This window comes from Balaenoptera musculus, chromosome 19 (genome assembly GCF_009873245.2).
Source record: "Balaenoptera musculus isolate JJ_BM4_2016_0621 chromosome 19, mBalMus1.pri.v3, whole genome shotgun sequence".
NCBI classification, from domain to species: domain Eukaryota; kingdom Metazoa; phylum Chordata; class Mammalia; order Artiodactyla; family Balaenopteridae; genus Balaenoptera; species Balaenoptera musculus.
This window is the reverse complement of record NC_045803.1, coordinates 3227521-3251029: the sequence shown is the minus strand read 5'-3', so window position 1 is coordinate 3251029 and position 23509 is coordinate 3227521. Positions and strand designations below refer to the sequence as shown.

The 23509-nt window shown below is 57.6% G+C and overlaps 2 protein-coding genes across 6 annotated transcripts; both read right to left on the bottom strand.

The window, feature by feature from the left end:
• Window positions 1-1133: 1133 nt before the first annotated feature.
• Window positions 1134-9629, bottom strand: SHISA7 (shisa family member 7). Of its 2 annotated transcripts, XM_036833873.1 has the most exons (5): window positions 8950-9629; window positions 7301-7455; window positions 5684-5749; window positions 5089-5238; window positions 1134-3651 (listed from the first exon to the last, which is right to left on the bottom strand). In XM_036833873.1, exons 1-5 carry the CDS (start codon window positions 9627-9629, stop codon window positions 3005-3007), a joined length of 1698 nt encoding a protein of 565 aa, XP_036689768.1. In that variant the 3' UTR covers window positions 1134-3004. The 2 variants fall into 2 exon arrangements, with proteins under 2 accessions (XP_036689768.1, XP_036689769.1); XM_036833874.1 differs by lacking the exon at window positions 5684-5749.
• Window positions 9630-16109: 6480 nt separating this feature from the next.
• On the bottom strand, window positions 16110-23033 carry ISOC2 (isochorismatase domain containing 2). 4 transcript variants are annotated; one of them, XM_036833879.1, is made up of 7 exons: window positions 22920-23023; window positions 19606-19649; window positions 19156-19311; window positions 18824-19033; window positions 18453-18523; window positions 18177-18294; window positions 16110-16523 (listed from the first exon to the last, which is right to left on the bottom strand). In XM_036833879.1, exons 3-7 carry the CDS (start codon window positions 19288-19290, stop codon window positions 16443-16445), a joined length of 615 nt encoding a protein of 204 aa, XP_036689774.1. In that variant the 5' UTR covers window positions 19291-19311; window positions 19606-19649; window positions 22920-23023; the 3' UTR covers window positions 16110-16442. The 4 variants fall into 4 exon arrangements, with proteins under 4 accessions (XP_036689774.1, XP_036689771.1, XP_036689772.1 ...); XM_036833876.1 differs by having other exon boundaries at window positions 19156-19293; window positions 22920-23022; XM_036833877.1 differs by lacking the exon at window positions 19606-19649 and having other exon boundaries at window positions 19156-19293; window positions 22920-23033.
• Between the last annotated feature and the right edge of the window lie 476 nt (window positions 23034-23509).

The window sequence follows — 23509 nt, the reverse complement described above, 5'->3', positions numbered from 1 at the left end:
AAACCACTGAAGGCCTCAGGGAGGTCGGCAGCTGTTGGCCCAGCCCAGGGGGTTCTCTAGGGAGAGTTTGGCCCAAGCCAATGCAGTGCAGCTCTGGGTGGGGATCCAGGTAACAGGGATTGGGCAAGGGGCAGTGACATCACCTGAGGACTGGAAAGCCCCCCCTCTGGTGATGATAAGAGGTCTCTTTGTTGACCCTGTCACCGATCAGATGGTTGGGTGAAGGGCAGTTGTCAGGAGGGGCCTGGATGCCCTCACCAGGGGGAGATGGAGGACTGGCCAAGGCCAAGTCTGTGGTGCGGTTGATGCAGGCAGGCGTCAGCCTAAGTCAGGAGCACAGCAGTGACATCATCAGGAAGGGCCAGAGTAGGATGATGTCATCAGAGGGGGCCCCATCCCACTCCATTTTTGAGGGAATGGGAAAATGATGTGTATTGTGCTGGTTCCTCTTAAGGGAACAATGGTAGGTGACCCCAGAAGACAATTGAAATACAGCTGTCATAGTACTTGGCTCCCAAGCTGATGGATCCTGGAAGGTGATGATACGTGGTTGAAGTGGATCCTGCTAAATGACATCATTGGGTGTCCTGGATCCTGGGAGATGATGATGCCATGGTTATGGTGGATTCCAGTAGATGGTGATACCATGGCGGAAATGGATCCCGGGAGATGATGACACTGTTGGGTGTCATGGGTTCTGGGACACCATTGACTCTCCTGGCTGCTGGGAGGTGGTGACATCACTGCTGAGTTGAATCCTGGGAGGTGATGACACCAAGGCTGTGCTGGATCCTGGGGCATGAAGACGTCATGGTTGAAGCAGATCCTGGGAGGTTGATGATACCATGATTAAAGTGGATCTTGGGAGGTGATGACACCATGGCTGTGCTGGATCCTGGGGCATGCAGACATCATGATTGAAGTGGATCCTGTGAGATGATGACACCACAATTACGGGGTACTGTGGGAGATTGTGGCATCATCAGTCTTCATGGATCCTGGTAGAAGATGTTACCATCAGCTATAGTGGATACTGGAAGGTAATGACACCGTTGGTCATGGCGGATTCTGGGAGGTGATGACATCATCAGCTGTGGTGAATCCTGGGAGATGATGACACATGGTTGTGGAGAATCCTGGGCGATGATGACACCATGGTTGTGGAGAATCATGGGAGATGATGACACCATTGGCTATAGGGAACCTCGGGAGAAGGTGACACTATAGTTATGGTAAATCCTGGAAGAGGATGATATCCTAGTTGTGGTGGATCCTGGGAGATGAATACACCATAGGTCAAAGGGAATCCTGGGAAATGATGTCATCATCAGGCATGGTTAACACTGGACCCCAGGTGCAACTTACCACCAGGAGTGGTGGAAGTCTTGTGGTGCTGATGATGTCATCAGCTAAATCAATAGCAGGCATACCCCCACCTCCCCCCACCCCCAGCAGGAGGCCAGGACTTTGTTTACAGAGGTGATGATGTCTGTAGTGACGGCAGAGAGAAGTAGCGCCACCTATGAGTCCCAGGACTCCAGGAGCCTGGTGGGCCAGAGTGGCCTCCGTGGGAGCAGAAGCCAGTCTGGGAGTGCTGTCCTCCAGGAGTCACACAGGACCCGTGGCCCAACCACCCTTTAGGTGAGGTTCTGGTGGAAATCCCGCAGGGCATGTCTCTAGGGTCAGGGGAAGGAGTGACCAAGCCAAGTCATGGTGGGCCAAGGCAGAAACTCTGGTGATACCATTACAAGTAATGGCCTTCCAGAGCAGGCAGTGTCTCTGGTGATGACATCACAGCACTGGGGCAGAGCCTCAGCTGGGGCAGGGCCACTGCCAGCAATCCACAGACGGACTGTCATCTGTGGCAGAGACCTCTCCGCCGGGGCAGCCTCCCCAGTGAGGACACCCCTAGATGACACCTCAGGACAGGGCACTTTCTCTGGTGACCCACCAGGATAGTCACAGACTCTGGGTGTGCCCTGCCGCGCCGGGACTTGGCAGCAGCAGTGGAGGTGTCTCACGGCGTGTGTGATCTCGGAGCAGGCAGTGGAGGTGTCTCACGGCGTGTGTGATCTCGGAGCAGGCAGTGGAGGTGTCTCACGGCGTGTGTGATCTCGGAGCAGGCAGAGTCTGGTGGTGACATTGCAGAAGGGGCCTCGTCTTGGAGATGTCCCCAGAGTGGGCTGCCATCTCTGCTGATGACATCACGGAAAAGGCACAGTCCCTCTGATGACATCATAGGGCAAGGCACCTTCTCTGGCGATGGCATCACAGGAAGGAAGCAGAGTCCCTGTGATGATGTCGTAGAAAGGAGGCCTTATGTCTAGTGAGGACACAGCTGGTGAGGCTCTTTCCCCTGTGATGTGTCCCAGGAAGATGGCTTTGTCTGTAGTGGTGACTTCAAAGACAAAGGCATCTTCTTTGGAAGAAAATATTTTCCTGGTGATGATGATGTCAAAAGAGGCCTTTTGGTGCCAGAGATGACATCATAAGGATGAGCTTTATCTATGCAGTGACATCATAGGAAGGACTCTTTGTCTCTAGGGATGATGTCATAGGACAAAGGCATTGTTCCTCTTATGACATCACAGGAGGGAAGTCTGTGTGATGACACCATGGAGCATAGACATGGCCTCTAGTGATGACCTTAAGGGTGGGCCTTTTCCTCTGTGATGACCTCATGGGAAGGAGGTTTTGTCCCTGTGATGAACAAAGACATTTTCGCTAGTGATGACCTCACATACAGGCCTCTTCCTCTGTGATGACGTCATGGGAAGGAGGTCCTGCCTCAAACTGTGACATAGGAGGAGGGGTCTCATCTGCCGTGACATCGCAGAAGGAAGCTTTGTGCCTGGTGATGATTTCATCCAAAACAGTGTCCTTGCGGGCAGCCCTCCCGGCCACTGCAGATCTGGTCCCAGGCCCCTGGAGTGTGTTGGGGGATGCAGGCTGGGATGGGGGCCCCAGGCTGCAGCCCCCAAGCCCCTGGCCCGACCTCAGACACTCAGACAGTCACCTCATTCTTGCTGGCAGTGCGGAGGTGTTGGGGCAGGTGATGGCCGGGGATGAACTGCAGCTGCTCCAGCGTGCCCTGGCGCTGGAAGGGCGGCCTGCGGGCCAGCGTGCCCCCACCTCCGCCGGTGTCTGACATCCAGGCGGGCTGCGGCGAGCCGTGCAGGCCGTGGTGGTGGTGGTGCGCGTGCAGGCCGGGCGGCGGGGGCAGCCCGTGCAGCGGTGTGGGGGGCCCCCCAGGCCCCAGCAGCAGGTTGGAGTGGGAGGCGGCCAGGCTGGCGCGGGCGGCGGGCTCGGGGGGCAGCGCGGGGCTGCGCGGGGGTGACAGCAAGTGCTCGCGGCTCTGGCGCAGGGCCTCGGGGGACGACAGGAGCAGGTGCTCCTGTGACACGAGGCGCGCGCGTGGCAGTGTGAACTCATAGCGTGCCCGGCCCCCGTCGCCCAGTAGGTGCTCCTGGGACATGACGCGCCGTGGGTTGGGCGCGGGCGCCAGGCCCAGCTCCTCGGGCCCACCCCAGCCATCCATGCGATAGCCGCCCCCTGTGCCAGGTCGCCGCAGCGCATGCAGGGGCAGCGTCCCGCGGGGCACCTCCGCCAGGTGCCGGCGCTTCAGGTAGGCCTCGTCCAGATCCTTCTCGGCTGGGGGAGAAGGAAAGAAACCACAGAGGTGGGTCCTCAGCCAGCCCAGAACGTGCTCCCTTCCCTGGGGCACCCCCCACCCCAGGAAGACCCCAGACACTACCTGGAACTTCCTGGTCATTAGCCTGGGCAGGGGCACAATTTTAACCAGTCAGAACAGTCAAACTAGCAGAATGCAGATTCCCAGGCCCAGCTTGCAATGCTGCGATCGTAGACGAGGGGGGACCTTTTTTTTTTTTTTTTAATTGCCTGGGAACATCCCTTCTTTTGGGAGTAGAACCCAACTCTTGCTTTTGAGGAACCACTTTTCCTTCCCTTTCATCCTGTAGCACGTATTTTTCAAACTTGGAGATTCGACCCATTCATGGGTTGTAAAGTCAATTTTGTGGGTAGGGACCAGCATTTGGCAAAATGAAATAGAATAGAAAATTATCAGAAAGTGTCCCATAATAAGAGAATAAGGGTGAATACCATTCACAAAATTTTTATTTCAGTTTTGTGTGTGTTATTGATATACTAAGGGATGAAGTGACATGATATCTGGGATTTGTTTTGAAATAATCCACCAAAAGATGGGGTGGAGGGAGGAGAGATTAACAAAATGTTGCCCATTGTTAAAGCTGGGTGACAGGAACATGGGGCTCGTTTGACAATTCCTCTGCTCTCGAGTGTGTTTGAAAATGTCCATAATAACAAGTTTCAAAACTTTACTGTAATTAAAAACTGTGCCAGTGTATGTGGGTCTCATGGGACACAACATAAAAATCCTTTCTTACTGTGGGTCTCTGTTTAAAATGTTTGAAGACTACTCCACTACCAGGGATCAGCCACTGACCCAGAAATGTCCAATCAGAGTCACAGTGATTGGCTCTGGGACAAGCATGTGACCCTCTTTTGGCCAGTGGGATCCAGGCTTGGGATTTTTGCTGGAATCATTGGGAGAGACTCTTCTGGTAGAATTGCCCTGAAAATTCTCAGGACAATCTTTGCCATCACAAGGGGAGATTCTGTCTGAAAATGAAGCCAGCCCACTGTTCAGCAGAGCTGAGAGATGTAGAATCCTGGAGACAGCTTTTGAGCACCTGGGTTCAGCCACACCTGAAGCTTGTGGCACATAGACTTTCTGTTATCAAGCCAGCATAGTCACCTTTTTTTTTTTTTTTTTTTAAGTTGTATTTCTGTTCATTGCAAATACAAGTCCTGATGAATGCAATAGATCTTGGGGGGAGGACCATGGGTTTGCATTTTAAAAAAGCACCCCAAGTAATTGTGATAGAAAATTACCTCAGGTAATCCTGGAACAAACTTGGAGAAAATTCTAAGGCGGGGGGCGGGGAATCTAAAGCTTTAGAAGGCTATCGGGTCACTGTCCCTTGTCCTGAACCCAGGCCCTGACCCCGCCCCATCGCCCAGGTCGCTCCCCTTCCCGGGACTCACCCAGCCTCTTGAGGGAGGAGTAGCGGTTGAGTTCAGATTTCACAGCGGCCTCGTAGGACGGGGGCAGATGCGAGAGGTTGTGGAAGGACCGAGAGCAGGACAGCGTGGAGTAGTGCAAGGAGGGGCTGGGCGGCGGAATGGCCCGCCAGTCTGGGGCAGAGGGGCATGGCCGGGCTCAGTCCAGGCCCTCCTCCCTCAGACCCAGCAGTGCTGGCCCCCAGCCCCCTTAGAGCATTAGAATCTGGAACTCCAGCCCCTCAGAGCTGCAGCAGTCCAAGCTCCCTCCGCACACTCCCCCCAACCCTCGGGTGCTCTTTGCTGGGGAAGGAGGAGGAGGAGGGGCAACTGGCATTTGCTCAGCACTCGTTGTGTGCCCCACCCCAGGCTAGAGGGGATGCACTCCATGCAGCTTCCCGCAGACCACTTCTGGCATAGAGATGAGAAAGCTGAGCCTCACTGGGTTACCTGGCTGGAGTGTGAGGACAGGCTCCCAGGGTCTCACACCTGCCCTATGCTGGGCACCTGGCTCCGGCTCAGTACCAGGGTGGGAAGGGAAGGAGCCCTGCCCTCCCCGCAGCCCCGCCCTGGTCCATACCCAGAGTGGCAGCGTGGTGTTTGGGGCTGTTGACGTTGAGGTGCAGGTAGTTGTGGTGCAGATTATCTGTGGGGACCAAGAGGGGAGGTGGCATCACTGCCATTGCCTGCTCCCAGCTGGCACCGCTGTCCTGGTCTTGTGGAAGGATCCCCACTCATGTCCACTTGGTCCCCAGCTCTGGTCCCTCCTGCCTACTGACTCTTTGCCCTGACTTGCTTCTCCCTCCTGGATCATCAAACCAGCCTTCTGGCCAAATGGCCAGCCCATCTCCAAGATCAGCCCCACTGCGGTACTTCTGACATGTACACCTGCCCCTGTCCCTCTGCTGCTCGAAACTCTTCCCATGTCTCACCATCACCCATGGGACACAGTCTAAGCTGGGGGTGGCATTTGAGGCCTGTGTGACTTGTCCCCAACAGACATCTGCAGCCTCATCTCCCATCCCTCCCCTCAAGCTGTTCTCTCTGATGCCCAAATGGTCCAGCTCAGTTCTGCCACAGGGCCTTTGCACATGCTGTCATGCTGTTCTCTCAGCCTTGAATCCCTTCCTCTCTCCTTCTTTGCCTGAAGACCTCCTACTCACCCCTCAAGATCCAGGTCAGATGTTTCTTCCTTATCACTACTCTTCAGACCCATCTCCTCCCCTCCATTCCTGATCCCAGACCAAGCCTGGTCCTTTACTGCCAGGATCCTCACGCCAGCCTCCTCTGGGGCCTTCTTCCTCTTGTCTGTCTCCCTTCATATGGGTTCCAGAGACACAGTTCTTCCACCCACTTCTGACTTTGCGGCTCCCTTGCTCTAAACTCCTCCATGGCTCCCCCCTGCCCTCAGGACAAAGGCAGAGCCACTCAGCTCAGCCTGGTACTCAAGGCCCTTCCCGAGGTATCTGCCCACCCTCTCCTCAGCCTCAGCTCTGGCCACCTCACAAGCTCTGCTCCAGCCACTCAGAGATCCCCCTGCCCAAGAAACTCCCGTAACCCTCCTGGCCACTGCTCAAACATCACGTTCTGAGGGAACCTCCTCCCCCTCACACCCAATGAGACCCTTTTCAAACCCTCTTCCAGCTACCTGGACTTCTCCACTGATGCACTCATCATAAACTATAAGAATAACAATAATATGAAGTGAGTACTGTTACGATTCTCATTTTATGGATGAGGAAACTGAGGCCCAGAGAAGCGAAGTCACTTGCCCTAGGTCACAGCGGTAGAGCCAGGATTTCAATCCAGGCGTCTGGCTCCCGACAAATTCTAATTCAGTTACTAAGTGCGTCCTCGTGTGTCACTGGCTGTTGGGTGGTCTGACATGAGTTTCTCAAGTGCAGGGGCTGAGAATGTCTAAATCTATATCATCCATCGTAGCACCCAGGGTTCCCACCCAGGGTGCCCACAGGAGGTCAGAGAGGAGGTCTGGCTCACTGCAAAGTCCAGTGCATTGACCAAAACAGGTCTCGGCCATAACGGTTCAGGGAAGGCAGAGACAGCAGGCTGTGGCTAGGGGCAGGGCCTGGGCAATGGGAGGTGGAGCCATCCGTGGAGGGCGGAGCTACAGGGATGAGGGGTGGGGGCAGATGCAGAGGCAGCAGAGGCGGCAGCCGAAGCCCCACTTCTCACTCACCGAGATTGGAGGGCTTCACGGTGTTGTAGAGGTTCTTGGGCGTCCTCGGGGGCATGCTGTCTGGACCCCCGATCCCCGGGGTTAGGGAGCTGCTTCGTGCCCGGTCCGGGCGGGTCCCAGGCCCCGCCTGATGCCTCAGAATGTCCACCAGAGCCCTAGAAGTGGCAGAGGGATGGTCAGTGGCCTGGGGACTGGGGGTGGGGGTGGAGAGAGGGAGGGCGCAGGCCTCTTTCCCCTCCCCGTTCTCACCTTTGGGTGTATCCGTTAGCTCAGCTCGGCTTCTCGCCTTTGGCCACGCCCCTTGCTAATATCAATCTGAGCACCGCCTGCCCCAAGGTCCCTCGGACCACACTTCCCGCTTGAAGCGCCACTTCCCCTATTTATTTGGACCCTACCCCTTCTGCGGTCCCTCCCACATCGTCCTCTCTGTGGCCCTGCCCCACCCTGAACCTGGGACCTCACTCCTGTTCCTTTTGCTGCCTTCCCCATGGCAATAAAGGGTGCTATGTGGACCCCAAACCTTAGAATCACCGTTGACTCTTTTCTTTCCTGCACGGCCCTTAGCAATCCTGTGGATTCGCCCTCCAAAATGTACCCAACTCGGAGCACTTGTCACCACCTCTGCTGCTACCTGCCCCATCTCTCACCATTATTGCCACAGTCTCCAATTGGTCTCCCCATTTCTGCCCTTGTCCCTTGCAGTCTAGTTTCACACGCACAGCCCAGGGATCAGATGGTGACACACGGAGCTCAGGACACTCTAGTGGCTCCCCCATCACACTTAGGATAAACCCGGCCTCTGCCTACTTCTGTCTACCTCCTCCTCACCCACTGCACTCCAGCTGCATGGGCCTCTTCGCTGTCCTGCAGACGCTCCACCTCAGGGCCATGGCACTTATGGCCTCCTCTCTGCCTGGAATGCCCTTCCCACAGATGTCTGCTTGGTTCTCTGTTTTCCTTCAAGTCTCTGCTCAGAGAGGCCTTTCCTGACCACTTCGTGTAAAACAATACTGTCCCTCCCATTCACAACTCGTTATGCTACTTTATTTTATTCACAGCAGTTATCAATATCTAAAAATATATTGCACATGTGTTTTAGTGCTTACTGTCTTAATGATAACGGTAGCCAGCATTTACTGAGGGCTTACCATGTGTCAGGACTCAACATGAATTAACCCAGGTAATCTTCATTACAGTCTGAATAGGTGGGGGAACAATTATTAGGCCCATTGTACAGACGAGGAAACTGAGGCATAGAGAGGTTTAAGCAAATTTCCCAGGGTCACACAGCCCGCAGGCAGCTGACCTGGGATTGGAAACCAGGTTTACTCATCAGTGCAGGGACTTTGTTTTGTTCACTGCTGTGTTCCCAGCTCCTGGCTCACAGAAGGTGCTCAAGAAATATTTGTTGAATGAATGAAGGCCTGAGCCTACCCGGTCACTCCATAGACTGCCACTTAAGTCACATATATTCTCATGTCCCGCCCATCTCTCCAAGGCATTCGCTTCTGCGCTCCCGGTGGCTGCCTCAGTCTCTGGCCATACGCCCTGCACCCTGCCCCCCCCCCACCGGCCCCACTCCCTGATGGCTCCACCTCCCGTGGCCCCGCCCCCAGGTTCCCCACCCTCCGGCCCCAGAGCACACACACCTGGGTACGTTGATCTCCCGGTGGGCCCTGGGCGCACGGGACGCCTTGCTGAAGGCCACTTTGGCGCCGACGCCCACGGCCAGGGCGAAGCTGATGACCCCGCACACCACGTAGGCCGTGCTGCCCCCTGGGCCCTCGCCCCCACGCGCCCCGGCGCCACCCGCCCGGCCCCCTTCCAGCCACCCGGCCTGGCCGGGCCCGGGTCCCCCGCCCGCACCCCCGGCGCCCCCGGCGCCCCCGGCCAGTGGCGGCGGCGTGGTGGCCCAGCGCGGCGTGTCGTAGTTGGAGCAGGAGGCCTGCGCCAGGCGCATGTGGCGGTGCTCGCAGCAGAAGCGGTAGTGGCAGGTGCCGCAGCAGAAGCGGTAGGAGCCAGTGCTGCAGTTGAAGGTGGCGTCGTACTGGCCCATGACATCGTAGTAGCCGTGGCAGAGCTCGGCAGGAGGGGGCGCCCGTGCCGCCGCGCCGGCCGAGCTCGGGGTGCTGGTCCTGGTGCCGTTGGCCCCCGGGCCCGCCGCGCCCCCGCCGCCGGTCAGCGCCCCGGTCAGGCGCCGCAGGTGCGCCAGCAGGGCGGGCAGCGGGCCCGGGGGTTCGGTGCTCGTGGCGTTGGACGGGCGCGCCCCAGCCTGGCCGGTAGTCGAGGCCAGGAGCAGGAGGGTCCCGAGGAGCAGGAGGGCCGGCATGGGGCAGCCAGGCTGGGGGAGAACCGAGGCTGGAACGGTGGGCGGGAGAAAGATGGCCAGAGGTGGAGAAATGTGGAGATGGGGGCCGGAGATGATGAGGAAGGCAGGCCAAGGGAAGGTAGAAGGACGGAGAGACACAAACCAGGAAACAGAAAAGATGGAGGGGACACGCATGGGCCCAAAGTTGGCAGTCCCACGGGACAGTGCACGGTGATGGGGGAGCAACAGAAGGATGTCCAGACACCGCGGAAGGAGAAAGGAAATGATGATGGCAGAGAAGAGATCAAAGTGAGTGGTGAATGGTGGAGGAAAGAATGGGAAAGTTGACAGTGACATCAGGGGTGCGAAGAAACAAGAGAGGTGGACAGAAGCCAGAGGAAAGATGTGATGGAGGGAGAAGAAACCATGGAGGCAGGTGAGGGAGAGAGGGCAGAGGGGAAAGCCAGAGGTGAGATGCAGGTGAGGGAGAGAGGGCAGAGGGGACAGCCAGAGGTGAGATGCAGGTGAGGGAGAGAGGGCAGAGGGGAAAGCCAGAGGTGAGAGGCAGGTGAGGGAGAGAGGGCAGAGGGGAAAGCCAGAGGTGAGAGGCAGGTGAGGGAGGGCAGAGTGAGAGGTGGGCAGAGTGGGGAGGAGGTTGGGAGGGGTCAGTGGGGGACCAAGGGGGGCAATGAAGGGAGACGCATGGTCGGGTGGGCAAGATGGGAGGAGTCAGGGAGATGGGGAAGGAGAGAGAAAGAAGAGCAGATGGGGAGGAGAGAAGGAGAAAGAGAGATCGGAGTTGAGAACCTGAGTTTATAGACCAGGAGGTGGAAAAAGGGAGTGCAGGGTTTCTCACCCTGGGCGCTACTGCCATCTGGGCACAGAATGTACTTGCTTGTGGGGGCCCGTCCTGTGCATTGTAGGGTGTTCAGCAGCATCTGCTGGATGCCAGGAGCATTCACATTCCCCCACATCCTGATAACATAAGATGCCTCCAGGCATTGCCAAATATCCCCCCGGGGGGCGCGTTTGCCCCCAGTTAGAACTGCTGCCTTAGACCCACGTGGCCCTCAGTTCCCCCAATGCTTGTTTCTCTCCTGTATTTACGTCTGATAATCAAGGGATCTTGAGCCTCAGTCTCTCTCTCTGTCTCTGTCTCTCTCTGTGGTCTCTCTCTGTCTCACGCACACACACACACCCACGCTCACAGTTTCAGGTCTGACGTGTCTCCTTGCACAGCTGGAGAGTCAGGGTAGTAGTGGTTCATCCCCCAGCTCCACCATGTGCCAGGTGCCTGATACTGGATACACCTAAGTCCCCATGTGCCTCAGTTTCCCCATCTGTAAACCAGGGGTGAGGATGGCTATCACTGGGTGGTTGGAAAGACGAACCGATTTCATGTGTGTAGAGAGTTTAGAGCAGTGCCTGGCCTAGCGCAGGTGCTGTACTTATAGGAGGGTGAACAGGATGGGAGGGGCCAGATGGGACCGGTCAGCCCAGCTGTTTTGTACGGCAACAGGCTGGCAGGAGGGGTCCTTCAGCAGTGTTTACTGAGGCTGGGGATGCGGCAGTAGATGAACCACAGGGTTCCTCCTCTGTCTTTACGGGGTTTGCCTTCTGGTGAGGGGAGAGAGCCAGTACACAGACACAAATTAATGGGATGCACGTTGAAAACTGTTATGAAGAAACACTACGAAATTATGAAGGCCATGAAGAAATAAAAGCAGTGCAAGGAGGTGGGAGAGAGGGTGGGTGGTGGGCCTAGTTGAATAAATGTCGTTCGGTATTATTTTTATCCTTTGTTCCTTCCCGTTGAGTGTACGTGTATCTAGGGACCACACCATTATCAAAAACTGCTGGGGCCTGGGATGGGGAGAGGGCTATGGGAGGCTGCATTCGGGGCCTCAACGTTCCCTCTGAGCTCTGCTCCGGCCCCGCCCCTGAACTCGCCGCCAGACTGCCTGCTGGATGCCTCCACTTGGTGTTTTGACGGGCATCTTAGAAGTGCCTTGGCCCACACTCTGGAAAGCAGTTTGGCAGTTCCTTAAAAGTTAAACATAGGGTTGCCACATGACCCAGCAGTTCCACTCCTAGGCATATGCCCCAAAGAATTGAAAAACATGTTAACACAAAAACACGAATGTCCTTAGCAGCATGATTTACAACAGCCCCAGACTGGAGACCACCCAAATGTCCATCAGTTGATGAATGGGTAAACAAAATGTGGTCTATCCAGTCAATGGAATACTATTCAGCCATAAAAAGGGATGAAGCACCAATACATTCTACATCATGAAGAACCTCAAAAACATTCAGAGAGAAAAGCCAGACACAAAAAGTCACATATTGTATGATTCCATTTATATGAAATGTCTGCAATAGTCAAATCCATGTAGACAAAAGCCGATAAGTGGTTGCCTGGAGCTGGGGGCAGGAGGGAATGGGGAGCGACTGCTTAATGGGGGCAGGGCTTCCTTTCAGGGTGAAGAAAATATTCTGGAACTAAATAGTGGTGGTAGTCGCACAACATTGTGAATATATTAAATGCCATTGAACTGTACACTTAAAATGGTTAAAATGGTAAATTTTATGTTACGTGTATTTTACCACAGTTAAGAAACGAAAACCAACCAACAAAGGTCAGATGATGTCGCAGTGCCCAAGCAATGGTGCTAGGCTTTGAACTCAGGGCACCACCACCCACAGAACATGGATGCCTTATCCCACACAGAGAAACACGGGTTGTCACGCACACAGACACACCCCTTCTGAGAGTGACACGTGTGTGGCGATGTGGATTCCTTCATTCATACGAGGGCTGCCACGTATGGTTGGGCAGGTTGTGTACTGCACAAGAGGGTCTGGCTGAGAGGCTGGAGTCCAGCCGGGCTCTCCTTCCTAAGAATGCAGCTGGTGGGGCTGCATCCATCTGTGGGAAGGGGCACCTTTTCGAACACGTGCAAGGGTGCCATCTGCCTGCTAAATCATAGATGCTGGGGAGCTGCATTGGGCTGGGGGCACCTTTGTCTCATCTGCCCCGCAGGGGTAGCAGTTTGCCCTCTCAGTCCCTGTGCTGTGCCAAGCCTCTGGCTGGGCTCCATGGACAGAATTTCTCCCTCTGCTAACAGAGTCCCATTGTCCCTTCCAACTTCACACACATGCACATACCCAGGGAAACGAAACTCTTGGCCGTTGACAACTCTGGGGAGTGGGGCAGGAGGAGCAGTGGCATACATCCCCTCAGACCCAGCAACACACACACACGGCCCCTCTACCAATGGGGGTCCCGTAGCCTCCTGTCCCTGCCTCACACCTCCCGATGCAGGGCAGCACCTCCAGGTGGGGAGGAGACACACTGCAGACACAGCAGCTGGTCCAGACACAAGGATACAGGGGACCAGTTCTTCCTCTACCTCACACAAAACTGTACACAGACACACAACAGAGCTTACATACGCACAATGACACAGAGCACAGGACACCCACACAGTGCCCCAGACACAACACGCAAGGACACCCAATGTCATCCTGGCGGCACACCTGAGCCTCCCTCCTCCCAAAACACACACAATACAGCTCCATGTGGACACACAACCATGCATTTCTGGGCATTCCCACCCACAGCACACAAGAGTCAGACACAATCTCAGACACCTTGACACACTGGGACCACACACAGCTCCAGAACATGGCCAGGGACCTGCCCCAGCCAGCTGCACGTGGGCATGCAGTGGCACACATCACAGCCCACAGTCACGCAACCTCGTAGGCACACACAAACCAGTGCGAACCCAGTGGTGGAGAGTCTGGAAGCAGGCATGTGGCCCTCCACCAGACACACCCAGACAGCCCCCCACACACACCGGAAGGCACACTCCTCCTCCACAGCTGGAGAGGAATGCCCCCCAAACCCCGATCTCCCTCCCCACACCACACACACCTAGCAGCTCGGAGCCAGAACCCAGCACGCCAGCCCAGGACCTGAGAGACAGAGATGCGAGGACAGAGATCAGGAGAGCCAGTGTGAGGAGGGGTCCCAGAGCAGGCCCCACTCGGTCCCTGGGCTCACGGAGAAGCCCCTCCTCCACCTGCTCCCCTGCAAGCGCTGTGCCTCAGTCCGCCCCACCCCAGCCCTCTCCTGACCCTGCCAGCTGGGCTCTGGGGGCAAGGACCGCCTTCTGAGAGGCCTGGCAGCAGAGAAGGAGAGCTAGAACAGGGCGCGGGGGCGCAGGGGGAGAGAGCCCTCGGGGTGGGGGTAGAGGCCCAGAGAGAAGGATAAAGACCCAGGGAGAGGGGAGCAGAGACTCAGGGAGAGGGAGACAGAGACCCAGAGAGACAGGGACAGAGACCCGGAGAAAAAGGGGGACAGAGGCCCAGAGAGAGGGGAACAGAGATGAAGAGAAGGGAGTACAGATACCCAAAGAGAAGAGGACAGAGCCCTGGGAGGGCAGAGACCCAGAGGGCGAGCAGTGATGGGGTGGGGGTGGGGCAAAGACCCAGAGGACTGGGGATCAGAGATTGAAGGAGAGAGAGAGAGCGAGCTCGAAAGAGAGAACCAGAGGAGGATAGAGACCCGCAGAGGGGAGGAGACCCAGAAAAAGCCAGAAGCCCTGACCTCAAGCAACTGGGTGCTGGAGAGGGGTCCGCAGGTGGCAGCGGGGTCGGGGCTGAGGGTGGGCGGTGTCCGAGTGCAAAGGGACGGCCTCCTAGGAATATCTGGGGTTGAGGGTGGGTTTGGGTTAGGCATGTGGAAGAAGGCGGCATCTGGGTTCCAGAGGAGGCGGACCCGGCCTGAGGGGGAAAAGCGGAGGGAGAAGGGGAGGGGTCTGGATGCGGGGGCGGGGATCCCAGTTCCGGGCGGGGGAGGCAGGGTGGAGAGATCCAGCGCCGCCCCCGGCTCGCCACCGGGGAGGTGGGAGGTGGGATTGAGGGAGAGATGCGGACCCTCCCCACGCACTCCCAGCGGCCCGCCCAGGTCCCTAGGCCTTCCTGTCTCTAATGTCTCTGTCTCTGGGAGTCTCTGCGTCTCCGTGTCCTTACCTCCTCCCGGGACGTCGCCTCCCACCTCCTCTCCCTCAGCCTGCCGGCGGGTCTCTCATCTCTATCGGGAGGTGCCCTGAGTCGCGGCCTCTCTGAGCCTGTCTCTCTCTACGTGTCTCATCGCATCTATGCATCTTTCAGTCTCTGTCCCAAGTCTCCTCTGTGTGCCAACATTTTCTCCTTCCCTCTGCCCCGTCGGTCTCTGTCTCTCTACATCCTGTGTCTTCCCCGTTTCCACATTCCCATCTCTCGCTACCTCTTTGACTCCGTGTCTCCGTCTCTGTGTGTCTTTTTCCTAGGTTTGCTGTCTACAGATCTCTGTCCCTCTGAGTGTCTCTGTGTCTCCCCCCGACCGCGGACCACCAATCTCGCTCCCCGGGTCCCCCACTCTCGCTCAGGCTCAGGTTGGAGGGGCGGGGTGGGGGGGCGCTGCGGCGGGAGCTGTGTGTTCCCAGCGCAAAATAGACTCCTGTTGCCATGGCGACGCGAGCGCGGCCTCCGAGACGCGAAGCTTCAGGCTGGGGGGGTGAGGAGGGGGGGACACCTGGATCCGAAAGGCGGGGGCCGGGGGCGCCGGCGCCCGGTCCCAGGGGCTCCTGGAGGAGGGGGGAGGCAGGGACTCCTAGATCCCTGCGGAGAGAGGGGGTGCTGGGCGCTCTGACCGCGGGGTCCGGTGACCGGGCCTTCTGGGAGGGGTCTGGGATCCAGGGGCGGGGGGGGGGCTCTGCTTCCCCAATGGGGGGCGGTCTGGCTGAGAGCTCTGATGCCTGGGTCCCTGGGGGACTCAGATTGCCTTCTTGGGCACCCAAGGATGCGGTGGGGGCGGGGGGAGGACTAAGACTCTGAAGGGGCTGAGGGGCCCTGACTGGGGGGTCCGTAGAGTCCCAACTCCCAGATTTCCAAGGGGGCTGCAGAATTCTGGGAGCCCCTATGTGGATCCCCGGGCTCCTGCGTCTTAGGGGAGCAGGGACCACTCAGATGAAGCTGTCTGTCCTTCCCATCCATTCATCCATTCATCCGCATGCCTGTCTCTTCCTTCCTCCCCGTCCCCAAGTCCCTCGTGCCTCAGTTTCCCCCTCCGCACCGGGGTGCGGTCACGCTCACCTCACTTTCCGGATGCGGGACCCTGGGGGAGTCGGGGGTGGTGGCGACGTGGGGGGCCGGCCAGGGGAGGCAGAGCCAGCGCGTGTCTGCGAGCCAACCCGGCTGGGCGTGTGCGCGCGCTGATAGGGGGGGCGACCGGCAGCGAGTTGGGCGACCCCGGGCCGGCAGTTCTTTTCCGTGCAGATGCGCGCCGGCTTCGGTGCAGATGTGACAGTGGCCAGCCCTCGCCTTTGCCTCGCGCCGGCTTGGAGTTGAGAAGAGGCACCTCCCCCTCCCCACCTGCTGGGGACCCCTCTTCCCCCACCGCCCGCAGCCCCCAGTCGCCCCCGGGATACCCCCCAAACCCAAGAATGGTTCAGTCCACAGTCACATCAATGTTTATTCTCTGAGACCGGGTCCCACACAGCCTGTGACACTCCCTCCCCCTTCCCTCGCCACCCCTTGAAGTGGCCCGGGGGCCGAGCCCCACCTCCAGCTCGGCTCAGCCAACCCCCGCCCAGCTTCCAGGAGTCTCATTTGCATTTCCGGGAGCTGCTGCCCAATGGAAAAGCGGCACCCACATCCCCTCCTGAGGGGGCGGTACCCCCGGTGGACTGCACCACTCTTGGGATCCAAGAATGGGGGAGAAAGCGCTTCTGCCAAGGTCCCAGGGACAAGAAGGTGGTCTCCCCTCAAGGCAGGGTAGGGAGTTCAGCGGAAGAGGGGGTTCTGGCCATGGAAGAGGCCCAGCAGCCCGCTGTCTGGGGCAGGCTCCTTGATGATCTTCTGGATCTGTAGGGTAGGGGTAGGGAGTCAGGAAGCGTCAAGGGTTCTCATCCCCATGACAGATCCAAGGGATACTTCTCCATTTTCATCTCCCTTGCCCCCTTAGTAGCAACTGGCCAAACCAACCACTGCCTCTTCTCAAAACTTTTCTTGGGGTCTCCCTTTCACCATAGCCACCAGGGTTAGCACCTGGTCATCTGCCATCTTGGTCCACCTTGCTGACTTGGACCACTAAGGGTGACCGACTCTGTCCTGGGGCTTCTTGTCTGCACATGCTTCTTCTTAAGTACTCTCACCTCTCCTATCCCTCAACTCTCAAATCCAGTCTTCGCCTTGCCCCTCAACTCTGGACTCACTTATCCAGCTGCCTCTTAAGATGTTGGTGGTCACTTGACCTCTCAACCTCATTGCCGCCACCTCCACCCCCATCAGTAGAGAGCCTGAGCAACTGCGCTCAAGCCGGATCCCCTCTCTGTGCTGCCTTTTCACACCTTGCACCCATCAGCAATCCCTGTCATGCTAACCTGCAGAGATTAAAAAATGAAAATAAGCAAAGCCTGTATCCCCACCGCTGCCTCCACCCTGGTTTCCCCCCTTCCTACCACATATCCATTAGCCACCTGGCACCACACACAGATCTGACAGTGTCCAGCCCCCCCGTGCAAAGCCCCATGGCTGCCCCTCCCCACCCCCACCAAAATCTCTGGGAAGTCTCGGCTCTGGCTCCTCCCGGCCTCCCCTCCTCCCACACTCACCCTGCACTCACCATGCCCTGCTACCGCTCCCTGAATAAGTCAAGTTCAGTCCCACGTCCAGGCTTTTGCCCTAGCTGTCCCCTCTGCCAGGACCACTTTTTGGATGACTGGCTGCTCCTGCACTTTCAGGTCTCCACTTTAAGGCCACCCCCCAGGACGGGCCTCCCAGCTGCCAGCCCCCATCTTATTTCTCACACATTCCACGTGTGCCCTCCCCAGCTCCAGGCCACGATGCGAAATTGAACACAGACTGTCTTTTGCTATTGCCCCTGGACCTGCCACAGTGGCTGGCACATAGTAGGTGCTCAATAAATGCTCAACAGAACTGAACTAAGAGGAGGAGAAGGGGCAGATCTCAGAGGGCTGGGGATCTCAAGTTTGGGCATGTCCCGTTATCCTAAGGGCCAAGGGTGTGAAGCAGTGGGGACTACCTGGTCAGACCTGGGTACTAGGAAGGCCACTCGGGTGGTGGGTGTGGAGGCTGGACCTGAGTGCCACAGACTGGAGGAGGGGGTGGCGGGAAAGGGTCAAGGGGCTCCCGTCTGCAGGGCCCCTGCCGGACTGTTCTCTCCCGTCTGCCTGGCTCCCTCCCATCTCTACCTCACTCTAAAATCACCTTCTTCCGGGAGGCCTCTGGACCACCTTAGGCAGCCCCTCCTCTGCACACCTGGCCCCCTCCCCTGCTTTATCTCTCTCTACAGTCCTCGTGGCCAGACAGCTTCTCCTTTCATTGATTTATGGTGTTGACCCGCAGTCTGCCCCCACTAGAACTTAGCGCCCCTGGAGGCGGCAGCCTTCTGTGTTCCCAGATGTATTCTGCGACTATGTGGTGGGTGCTGAAAAGATATTTGCCGTTTGCATGGGAGATGGGGGAGGTCAGAGTGTGGGGCGTGGGGGTCAGTACCTCCTTGAACTGGGGGTGGGCGGCATCACGCACGAGCTGCAGAATGAGCCCTTCGCTGGTGGAGAGGAAGGCGCCGCTCTGGCGCATCCGGGACAGCGCCACCAGCCGGTCCACCTGGCTGCGGGGGGCGGGGGGGCGGTGTGTGTATGCGGTGTCAGCGCCTTGGTCTGGACACCCAGACACCTGGCAAACTCGGCAGGGATCCCACCCCCTGGTTCTTCCTGGGTGCCCCAAACCCATCCCACATGCACCCCACCCCTGAGGGGACCCTCTCACCTGCGGGAGGAGCAGGCGTCCACCACCACGTGGACCTGCAGCCCTTGGTCCAGGAGGTCCAGGGCTGTGTGCTAGGGGCAGAAAGAGGTCAGGGCTACCCCCCGACAAGAACAGTGATTGGGGAACCAGGATGGGGATGAGGGAGGCTCGGATCAGGGCAGGAGGTCCCCAGATTACAACGGGATCCTAGGCAGGATGGGAGCCCCAGGTAAAGAGAGGGGTCCTTAGTGAAGGTGAAAGTCCCAGGTCAGGAGGGGAGTCATGGGTCAGGAAGGGGAGGATAGAGAGTTCTGGTCAGGAAAGACACCCTTTTTAGGTTGGGGAGGTCCCAGGTGTGAATGGAGGTCCCCAAGGTTCAGCTGGGGTCTCACCAAGATGCAGGCTTGTGCCTCCAAGCCACAGAGGAGCACAGAGCGCAGCCGGGGCCGCGCGTCCAGCTCCTGCTGCACCACGGGCACCATGCTGAAGCAGGTCTTGGCCCGTGGCTGCAGACCCTCAGCCCCCAGCTCGGGCACTGTGGGGCCCAGGCCTTGTGGGTACTGCTCAGTCAGCACAACGGGCACATCCAGGAGCCGGGCCACCTGGGTTGGGGTGAGGAGCAAAGGTCTGAGCCCAAGGAAGGGGCTGGGGGCCCAACTCCTAGGTCTGAGGGAGGAGGGGCCGGGGCCCTGGACTGGGGGGTCTGAGGGAGGAGGGGCTGTACCTTGAGCATGCGGGCGGCCACAGAGACGATCTGGGGGAAGAACAAGACATGGCGGAACTTCTCCTGCATGTCACACAGGAAGAGGATGGATGATCCAGGGATGACACGTCCCAGGCCGGGCCTCACAGCTGCCATGTCCTGGGGTGGGCAGGGGGGCTGAGGGAGTGGGGTCAGGCAGGGAGAGGGCTCCTCTGCATGTCCAGGGTCCACACGCTTACACCCCAGGCTCCAACTGTGATCCTCCCCCCACCCCCGGGGGGAAACCGAGGTCTAAGCAGTGACATGTCCTGACTGAGGGCCCGCTGCCCGTAGCAGAGGGAGCAGGACTTGAGCCCCGAGGCAAAAAGAGCTGCATTCTCCCAGCTGCGCCACCTCTCTCCTTCCTGGCCTGGGGTCCCTCAAGTCTGACTGCCTCCTCTGAAATGTAGTTCACCCGTGTGGAAAACTCACCAGCTGAGCCCCCCTCCAGGTCTTAGAAAGAAAGGCTGGGGTACCTGTGGAGTGGAATATTATCCAGCCATAGAAAGGAACGAAGCAACGACACAGGCCCCAGCGTGGAGGCCCCTCACCGCGATGCTCAGCGAGAGAGGCCAGTCACAAAAGACCACACGCAGGAGGCCATTTACGTGGAATGCCCCAAACCCAAAACGGCTGCGTCCATAGAGACGGAGCAGGTTGACGCGCTTCCACCGCAGGGCGGCGGGGGCGGGGTGGGGTGCGGGGTGCGAGGAGTGGCTGAAAGGGATACAGAGTTTCCGTGTGGGGAGATGGCAATGTTCTGGAACTAGACAGTAGTGACGGTTGCCCAGTATCATGAGCATACTAAATGCCTCTTAATTGTACACTTTGAAATGGTCGAGATGGTAAAGCTTAGGTTATGTGTATTGTACCACAATTTTAAGAAAAAGAAAGAAAGGGACTTCCCTGGCGGTCCAGTGGTTAAGAATCTGTGCTTCCACTGCAGGGGGCACGGGTTCAATCCCTGGTTGGGGAACTAAGATCCCGCATGCTGCGAGGTGTGGCCAAAAAAAAGAGAGAAATATAAAAATTAAGGGGGAGGGGACTGGTAGAGCCACCTGGCCAGCAGCCCTTTTAAAGGGGAGGACACTGAAGCCCCTGGGAGGCCATGAAGGCCAAGGTCCTGTGGGGACTAGAGGGGTGACTGCCCCTCCCCGCCCCCGTCAGGGTGAGCATCTGGGCCCTGGACACCCCAAGCCTCACATGTCCCAGCCAGAGGCTTGTGTCCCTGGGCGCCTGAGTTGCTGCACAAGTGGGAGTCCTGGCTTTTGTCTGCAGCTCCCTCCCTCTCTGCATGTTACTCACTTGTTTGTTAATTTATTTAGGAAACGGAGACCCTGTGGACCCAGTGGACCCAGTGGAGGGCAAGCCGGCTGACACTCACTCGGGGGAAGGTTCAGTGCTGGCTGGTGAGTCCCCGCAGGCGTCTATGATTATTCTTTAAACTGAACACATCTACCATTGAAAATGTTTTCTATGTGTGACATATCTAAAGTTTAAAAACTAGTGGATGGCTAAAATGGTGAATTTTATGCTGTGTGAATTTTGTCTCAAAAAACAAATGGAATGGAAACTCCCTCAAAAACAAAACCGCACTGAATTAATTAATTGCATAATTACAACTGTGGCCAGTGCTAGGATCTCTAGGGAACCTAATCCATCTTGGCAGAGCTCTCCTGCGGAAGTGAAGAGAGAGGGAAAGAAAACAACCTTTTTGAAAACACAGGGCTGACCCTATTTCTCAGCTCTCCCCAAGGCCCCATGGCTTCTCTCTGTCCTCAGGACTACGATGTACCCTCCTCCCACAAGGCGCTGGACCGGGACCTGCCCGCCTCGGTGGCCAAGTCCCACTTCAGGGCCTCTGCCCGGGCAGCTCCCTCCACCTGGAGTGCTCTCCTCACTCCCATTCTCGGCGTCAGCTCTCCAGGGGACAGGAGGGACAGGGTCAGGTGGGGGCGGGGGTGCTGGACCGTCCAGAAGCCTGTGACAGTGACAGGAGTCTAGAGCGAGGAGGAGCTTCCCTTTGGGCTGTAGGAGTGGGGATTGCAAGAACCCCTAGGGAGAACCATGTGCCCACATTTCTCAGAATTACGGATGCACAAACCCTGTGACCCAGGGAACTCACTCCTAACTATCCTAAGTATTTATCCTGCAGACATACCGGTGAAATGACACAAAGTTATTCATTACGGGACAAGGTTATTCATTACAGGACAAGGTTATTCATTACAGGACAAGGTTATTCATTATGGGCATCTTCCCAAAGCAAAAGAATAGAAATAAATCCAACATCCACGGTTAGGGTACTGGTTACGTAAGTTATGGTATATCCATACTATGGAATTCTTTGCAGCCAGGAAGAATCACAAGGGAGATCTTTAAGTAACAACGTGGAAAAGTGTCCAAGAGATGTTAACAGTGAAGAAAAAAAAAAAAGCATAATAGTGTGTCTAACAATGCTCCCATTTGTGCCAAAATGCAAGAAGAAAACAAAGCGTAGGTACTGTTCCTATCTGTATCTGCTCTCTCTGGAACGCACATAAGGAACAGGCTCTTTCTGCAGGGACAGGCCTCTGAGGGGCGGAGTGTGAAGGACATTTGATTTTCACTGTGTACTAGTCTGTTCCTTTTGAATTTTGGACAATGTGTAACAGGTTGTCTAGTCAGGAATAAATACAATACAGTAAAGGATTTACTAAGGCAAGAACCCAGCAAAACCAACCTGTGGCATTAAAGTTATGATAACAGTTATCCTTGGGCGGCAGTGTTGAAGGAGGGGGTGCAAGGGGGGTTTCTGGGGTGTGGGGGACGTTCGGCTTCTGGATTTGGATGCTGTTCACACCAGAGCGTTCTCTTTGTGAAGTTATTTGAGCTGTATATCTGTGATTCCTGTTTTCCTACATATGTGATATACTTCCATAAAAAGTTTTCAAAATATACAATAAAATAGGGAGGCCTCGCTGGCTGCGGTGGGGCTGGACTGGAGGTGGAGGCCAGGGCGAAAGTGGGGGCTGGGGTCCAGGTGGCCAAGGGTGAAGCCTGGGCTCCAGTTCAGGCAGCGGGGACAGAGCGGGGAGGGGGCAGCTGGACCTGGCTGTGGTCGGAGGGGGAAGAAGGAAGATCCTCAGGTTGCCAGTGGTCCGAGGGTGGCAGGTTCCAGGGACTAACTGGGGACCTGGAGAGGGGAACTGATTTGGGGGAAAAGATGAAAATGTGTGTGGGGGGGGCGGTGAATGTGGGGAGGGGGTCTCGGCTGGAGACAGAGTTGGCGGTACTCTGGGGAAGTGATGAAAATTCAGAACGCAGCTCCGGGTGGAGGGAGCCCGAGGCCGGAGGAGGAGGAGCAGCCCGAGGTGGGCGGCAACCTGAGGAGCGAATGGGGCTGTTTAGATCCCCACGTGGGCTGGGGAACCCGGTTCTGCAGCCGAGACTGGCTGGCGGTGTGACCTTAGGCAAGTTTCAGCTCTGTCTGAGCCTCAGTTTCCTTCTTGAGGAAATGGGAGCCAAACCCACCCACCACGCAGGGGTGACACGGTAACTTGGTAGAGAGGGCGGAAGCGCCCCGTGGAGAATTCGAGCCCCTGGCTAGCCAACTCTGGAGGGCCCAGGCAGGAGTCCTCCCCCGGCTGTCCTCCACCAGCCAGGCGGGGAGGTCGGTCCCCCCGCAGCGCCAGAGGGGCCTTATCAGGAAGGCGCCGGGACGGGGCCCAGCCCGTCCGCCGCAGGTGAGGCCTGGAGCCACTTACCTCCCGCAGCCGGACTTCCGCCGCTCAGTCCCACCCGCGGGTTTCGCAGGCCTGGTAGATGTTTCCCAAAGCCCGGATACTTGGCCCGCCCCCGGCTCCGTCCGCGTCCCGCCCACCCGGGCTGAGCCGCCCAATAGGCACTCGTCTAGCTCTGCTCAGCTCCACCCCCCGCTCCCAGCCAATCCGCAAGCGCCGCTACTTCTCCCGGGGGGGGGGGCTGCGTGTGGGCCAGACTGTGCTTCCTGAGAGCGTGATTGGCCCGTCAGGGGGCGGGAAAGCAGCCAGTCTGACCAATGGGGAGTCGTGACAGGCGTGAGTGGCGGGCCTAAGGCGGAGCGGCGCGGTGGGTACCGAGAACGCGGACTCCAGCTGGAGAAGTGGGTGGGTTGCTACCTGCCCCGCTGTAAAGTTCAGACCCTGGGGGCCGAGAGGGAGGGAGGGAGGGGCTGTGCCCAGGGCAGGGGAAGGCTTGGGGTTCGAACCCTTGCCTTTCTGTTTAGAGACAGAAACTTAGCAAAGAGACCCAAGCATTTTCCTGGAAAGGGTTAAAGGCGCGAGGAAGCCAAGAAGTCCCTCCCTCTCCCAGCACG

Coding starts and splice junctions, on each gene's coding strand:
- SHISA7 (XM_036833873.1), bottom strand. CDS start 9,629: ATGCCGGCCCTCCTGCTCCTCGGGACCCTCCTGCTCCTGGCCTCGACT. Junction 5,239..5,683: donor ACACCACGCTGCCACTCTGG/GTATGGACCAGG, acceptor CCTCTGCCCCAG/ACTGGCGGGCCATTCCGCCG. Junction 3,652..5,088: donor CTCCTCCCTCAAGAGGCTGG/GTGAGTCCCGGG, acceptor CTTCTCCCCCAG/CCGAGAAGGATCTGGACGAG.
- ISOC2 (XM_036833877.1), bottom strand. CDS start 19,290: ATGGCAGCTGTGAGGCCCGGCCTGGGACGTGTCATCCCTGGATCATCC. Junction 18,524..18,823: donor AGGCACAAGCCTGCATCTTG/GTGAGACCCCAG, acceptor TTCTGCCCCTAG/CACACAGCCCTGGACCTCCT. Junction 18,295..18,452: donor GACGCCTGCTCCTCCCGCAG/GTGAGAGGGTCC, acceptor CGCCCCCCGCAG/CCAGGTGGACCGGCTGGTGG.